General features: G+C 38.9%; 1 protein-coding gene across 1 annotated transcript; it reads right to left on the reverse strand.

Annotated features, from left to right (window-relative positions):
• Nucleotides 1-1,450: 1,450 nt before the first annotated feature.
• LOC107484944 (uncharacterized) lies at nucleotides 1,451-4,075 on the reverse strand. Its single transcript, XM_016105496.1, has 4 exons — nucleotides 3,920-4,075; nucleotides 3,687-3,767; nucleotides 2,958-3,096; nucleotides 1,451-2,232 (listed from the first exon to the last, which is right to left on the reverse strand). The coding sequence occupies exons 1-4, from the start codon at nucleotides 4,073-4,075 to the stop codon at nucleotides 1,451-1,453; spliced, it is 1,158 nt and encodes a 385-aa protein (XP_015960982.1).
• Between the last annotated feature and the right edge of the window lie 2,113 nt (nucleotides 4,076-6,188).

Genomic DNA, 6,188 nt, shown 5'->3' on the forward strand with positions numbered 1-6,188 from the left:
CCGGAAGTGGATTTTTATGTCATTTACTCATCTTTGTAAACCCTAGGCTACTAGTTCTCTATAAGTAGGACCTTTTACTATTGTATTTTCATCTTTGGATCTTTGGAATCTTTTGATCACATTTTGGGGGCTGGCCTCACGACCATGCCTAGATCTTGTTCTTATGTATTTTCAACGGTGGAGTTTCTACACACCATAGATTAAGGTGTAGAGCTCTGCTGTACCTCGAGTATTAATGCAATTACTATTGTTCTTCTATTCAGTTCCACTTGTTCTTGTTCTAAGATATCACTTGTTCTTCAACTTGATGAATGTGATGATCCGTGACACTCATCATCATTCTCACCTATGAACGTGTGCCTGACAACCACCTCCGTTCTCCCTTCAGCTTGCCATGGAAAGGAGTAAGAAGGATTGGATGAAGACAGTAAGAAAGCAGAGAGACGGAAGGGACCAAGCATCTTCATACGCTTATCTGAAATTCCCACCAATGAATTACATAAGTATCTCTATCTTTATCTTTATGTTTTATTCATTATTCATAACCATTTGAGTTTGCCTGACTAAGATTTACAAGGTGACCATAGCTTGCTTCATACCAACAATCTCTGTGGGATCGACCCTTACTCGCGTAAGGTTTATTACTTGGACGACCCAGTACACTTGCTGGTTAGTTGTGTGAAGTTGTAGTGATCACAATTTCGTCCACCATTTATATAATTTCTTACATTAATTTGTTCCTCGTCGCTTTATCTTACCGACCACTTAAGTCGGGCAACGATTTTTGCGATTTGTCGAGCTTAAATTAATGCATTTTTAATAGGAAACCTTTGAAGAAAAGATAGTAATTTTCATTGATAAATGAAAAATTCCTTTATATGAAGTTTGCTACCAATGGTATTACTCTCAGCCCTTGCTGTGGTGCCTCGTTAAAACCTCATTAAAAAAAAACCTTTTTTAGGAAAAAAAGATTACACCAAGGAACAAGGTGCGCTACTTAGCTGTAGTACTTTCTTAGGTTACATGCGTGCCAGGACCTCGAGAGCTCCCGCAGAAAGAGGTCAGACACTTTGTAATAACTTTTACCTAAGACCTCGACTATCTTGTAAGGTCTCTCCCAGTTTGCAGCTAGCTTCCCTTCACCTGACTGCTGCACTCTGATGTCGTTTCGGATTAGGATGAGGTCGTTAGCGGAAAAGTTTCATTTGATCACCTTTTGATTATACCTTAAGGCCATACTTAGCTTTAGCTTCCTCTTTAATTCAAGTTCTTTCTTAGACTTTTAGAGGGAGATTGAGCTCTTCCTTTTGTGTTCAGGTATTGGCCCCTTCATTATAAAATATAACTCTAGGTGATTTTTCAGTGATTTTTGTGGAAATCATAGCTTTCATTCCGTAGGCAAGTAAAAAAGTGACTCTCTTATTGTAGAATGCAGGATTGTCCGATATGTTCATAAGACTTGAGGGAGCTCATTTACCCATGCCGCCTTTGCTTCTTGCAATTGGCGTTTGAACTCGGCTAGTATGACCTTATTTGCAACTTCAACTTGTCTATTGCCCTGAGGGTGTTCTACCAATGTGAACTGGTGCTTTATCTTGAGATCGGCCACTAGATTCCTGAAGGTCAAGTCAGTGAATTGAATCCCATTATTCGTGGTGATGGAGTGGGGAACTCCAAACCTTGTGAAAATGTTCTTGTAAAGGAATTTTTGACTTCTTTGGGCAGTAATAGTTGCTAATGGTTCTGTCTCGATCCACTTAGTGAAATAGTCAATCCCCATTATGAAATATTTAACTTGTCCTGGAGCTTGAGAAAATTGTCTGAGTAGATCGAGACTCCATTTTGCAAATGGCCATGTTGAGATAACGCTAATGAGCTCTTCAGGAGGCGCAACATGGAAGTTGGCATGTTTCTGACAAGGTGGACACTTCTCAACAAACTCAGCCGCTTCTTTTTGTAAGGATGGCAAAAGGAAACCAGCTTGCATTACCTTATTGGCTAGTGACTGGACTCCCAAATGATTCCCACATATGCCATTATGTATATCCTCTAAGACTTCCTTTGTGTTGGAAGCTGGGACGAACTTTAAGAGAGGTGTTGATATCCCTCTTTTGTATAGAAAATTATGGACCAGTATGTAATTATATGCCTCTTTTATGAGTCTTCGGGCCTTCTTTTCATTCTCAGAGAGGACATCAAATTTGAGATAGTTGCCTATAGGGGTCATCCATCCTAAATTTTTATTAGATATGGTCATTACCTTTGAGTTTTCATCTTCTTTTGATATTGATGGTGTTTGTAGGGTCTCCTAAATAAGGCTTCTACTGTTGCTCTCTAGCTTAGTGCTGGCTAGTTTGGAGACGGCATCAGCTTGGGTATTGGATTCCCGAGTTATATGTCGGACCTCTCCTTCCGAGAATTGTGTGAGTTGTTTTCGCACTTTATCTAAGTATATTTTCATGTTGGGGTCTTTGGTTTGGTAGGTTCCTGGTGGGTTCATACGCAAAACCCCACACCTTTTCGTACAATAGCCAGTACCAGTAAGTGCACTGAGTCGTCCAAATAATACCTGAGTAAGTCAGGGTCGATCCCATGAGGATTATGGCTTGAAGCAAGCTTTTGGTTGTCTTGCAGGTCTTAGTCAGGTGGAATCAGAAGGTTGTTGATTGTATGTTAAACTTTATATTTGTAAAACAATTGTTTCAGGGAATGGAATAGAGTTGATAGGATTAGAGTTGAGAGTCAGAGTTGCTTTGTCTTTCTGAAGTAACTTTGGTACTACCATCTTCTTTGCTTGTGAATGATCTTCTTCAATGGCAGGCTGTATGTGATTGACACTGGTTTGAGCAGCTGCCAATACTCCTCCAGATCTGAACCCCAGGTCTAGTGCGGATCCATTCTGATTGAGGGTGAAGCTCGTACTGGTTCTAGCCTATACCACAGAGACCCTAATCTACCCGAAAATCGGCTGAACTGATGTTTCAAGAAGTCCCCAACGAAGTCACGAATTAGCTGCCTGAGAGACATAATTTCAAGCTGGTGGTTCATCATTGTCCGATGAAAGACATACTTTGAACCCATGTAGAATGTGATAACCTTATGCCATTTCAACGCATTCATAGTGATGAAGAACGAATATACATCTTTGAGTTAATCAAACACGGATCAAAGAAGAAATAATAGTACTTTTATTAATTCATAGGACTCAGCAGGGCTCCTCCCCTCAACCTAGGAGATTTAGAAACTCATATTGAGGTAGAAGACAATGTAAAACGAAAATAGGGTTGAAGATAATCCGAATTACATAAACATAAGCCCTTTAATACTAAACAGATGACTAGTAAGAGCAAAACAGTCTATTTAGTGCTAAAATCCACTTCTGGAGCCCACTTGGTGAGTGTTTGGGCTGAGCTTTGACGAGATCCACATGCATTGAGGTCTCTTGGGCATGGAATGCCAGCTTGGGGGTCCTCTCTATGCCTTTGGACATTGGGCTCTGCTCTTTGGGTGCTGGACACCTGGAACAAGAAAGGAAGCTGGCGTTGGACGCCAGTTTTGGGCCTTTTAATTCAAAGCAAAGTATGAACTATTATATATTTCTGGAAAGCTATGAAAGTTAGCTTTCCATAGCCATTGAGAGCACTCCATTTGGACTTCTGTAGCTCCAAAAAAGATCTTCCGAATGCCGGCAGGTCAGATTTGAAAAGCATCTGCAGTGCTTTCTCTGTCTCTGAATCAGACTTCTGCTCCAACTCCCCAATTTCAGCCTAAAAATACGTGAAATTGTACAAAAATACAAAAACTCATAGTAGAATCTAAAAATGTGATTTTAACACTAAAACATATAAAAACTTAATAAAAACTAAATAAAAACTACTAAAAACTATATGAAAATGATGTCAAAAACCATATAAAATACCCGCTCATCAGTTCCCTTAATTTGTGAAGTTATTACTTGAGAATCGTTGAACACTATTAACTTTTCTACACCCACTTTTTTAGCCAGCTTCAGGGTAGCCACTAAGGTTTCATACTCTGCCTGGTTATTAGAAGCAGGAAACTCGAATTTCCTCATGAAAGTTTTATTCGAGTTCCTTGTTCACTTTCCAGGATGCCCTTGCCTGTTACCAGCATTGTTGGATGACCTATCTACATATAGGCTCCATGTGGTCGGATCTTCCAACTTTCAGTGTATTTAACGATGAAGTCGCCGAAGTATTGGGACTTAATTGCGGTCCGAGCTTCATATCTTAAATCGAACTCAGACAATTCAATAGCCCATTGTAGCATCCGTCCTGCGAGGTCCGTCTTTTGTAGAATATGATTCATTAGTTAATTAGTACGAAATTTTATGGTATGAGTTTGGAAATAAGATCGGAGTCTTTGAGAGGCGATAAAAAGGGCATACACAAACTTTTCTATCTTTTGATAGTTCAATTCTATCCCTTGTAGGACTTCGCTGACAAAGTAGATAGGTTGTTGTCCATCTTTATCTTCTCTAATTAAGGCTGAAGCTATAGCATGGCTTGCCACTGCCAAGTAGAGGACGTGTTCTTCTCTTGGGACAGGTCGGGTAAGTATGGGGGTTGTCCCATAAATTTTTTAAAGCCTTGAAAGGCATGTTCGCAGTCTTGAGTCCATTCAAACTGTTTTTCCCTTTTTGAGGATTGAGTACAAAGGCAGGGATTTCAGTATTGATCCTACTAAGAATCTAGATAGAGCTACTAACATTCTATTTAGTTGTTGAACTTTTTTGACACATGTTGTGCTCTTCATGTCTAGTATAGTTTTGAGAACACCTCTGAGAGGTTGGAAAAAAGAGTCAAGTTTTCCTTGGTTTTGACAAGCATGTCATCTACACTACCTCCATAAGCTTCCCTAGGTGGGAAGAAAATACCTTATTCATCAACCGTTGATATGTGGCTCCAGCATTCTTTAACCCGAAGGGCATTACTATGTAACAATAGTTATCCTTTGGGGTTATGAACAAGGTTTTCTTCTGATCGGACTTATACATCGGAATTTGGTTGTATACCGAGTAAGCATCCATGAAGGATAAATATCGATAGCCTGAGACTGAGTCGACTAGAGTGTCAATACTAGGGAGAGGATATGGATCCTTGGGGCAAGCCTTATTGAGGTCGGTGTAATCAACACACATCGTCCACTTTTTATTTTGTTTTTTCACCAAAATAACATTAGCTAGCCACAATGGATATCTCACTTTCCTTATGAACCCTGCTTCTAACAAGGCCTCCACTTGTTCCTCCACGAGCTGTGTCCTTTCTGGCCCAAGATTTGATGCGTGAGCATCTTTCTTATCTTTTCTTAGTGAATTTGCATGTGAAATTGTTGAATTAAATCAAGATTTAGGTGTTTTAAGCCATTATGAATGCTACTTTGAGTTATTTTACAATTTGATTTATTATAGGTAGCATTCAGGCAAGTTTGATAGAGTTCATGTAGAAGAAAAAGAAGAAAGTGGATGTTAAAAACATTGACCTCCTCACACTCCAACGATCATAACTTGAGCTACAGAGGTCTTATGCAGTTCTAGTGGCATTAGAAAGCCAACTTCCAGAGCTTTCTAATGATACATAATAGTTTATAATTTTCTTTTTGCATCACGATGCCAAACGCCACAATCCTCAAGTTTGGCGCCAGAACTCACACTCGCCACTGCCATGCTGGCACCAAACACCAGAACCTGAAGTTTGGTGCCAGGAGCCTGGGAACACGTGCTTACTTGTTGCATACATGGTGTCAAACACCACTAATATCAAGTTTGGCACCAGTATGATGAAAAAGAAGGTTTCTAGCATGATCTTAACCAAATCTTTTGATTTAATTTAGTTTTTAAAATTAGTTTTGAATTAAAAAAATATATTTTAAGATTTTAGAAATTATATTTTACATTTATTAGGATTAGATATAAAAGGAGAAGATATCTTGGCTTAGGGTTTTCATCTTTTCCTTTTTCGCACTTTTCAGAATTACACATTTTTTCTTTGCTAGGGTTTATTTTCTCCATGAGCAACTAAACCTCCATTGTTAAGGGTTAGGAGCTCTGTTTATTCTATGGATTAATACTATTATCATCATACTTTTAATCAATGTACTAATTTATATTCAAGAATTACTTTCGTTCTTCATTCTAGGAATTAGAGTATATTGGAAGATAACTCTTT

This window comes from Arachis duranensis, chromosome 4, assembly GCF_000817695.3.
Source record: "Arachis duranensis cultivar V14167 chromosome 4, aradu.V14167.gnm2.J7QH, whole genome shotgun sequence".
Classification (NCBI taxonomy): domain Eukaryota; kingdom Viridiplantae; phylum Streptophyta; class Magnoliopsida; order Fabales; family Fabaceae; genus Arachis; species Arachis duranensis.

Bases quoted from the DNA above. Each gene is read 5' to 3' on its own strand.
- LOC107484944 (XM_016105496.1), bottom strand. From the start codon at position 4,075: ATGAGGAAATTCGAGTTTCCTGCTTCTAATAACCAGGCAGAGTATGAA. The intron at 3,768-3,919 runs GTATTTTATATG...ACGTATTTTTAG, and splicing joins TTAAGGGAACTGATGAGCGG to GCTGAAATTGGGGAGTTGGA. The intron at 3,097-3,686 runs GCATTCGGAAGA...AAATGGCATAAG, and splicing joins TTTTCAAATCTGACCTGCCG to GTTATCACATTCTACATGGG.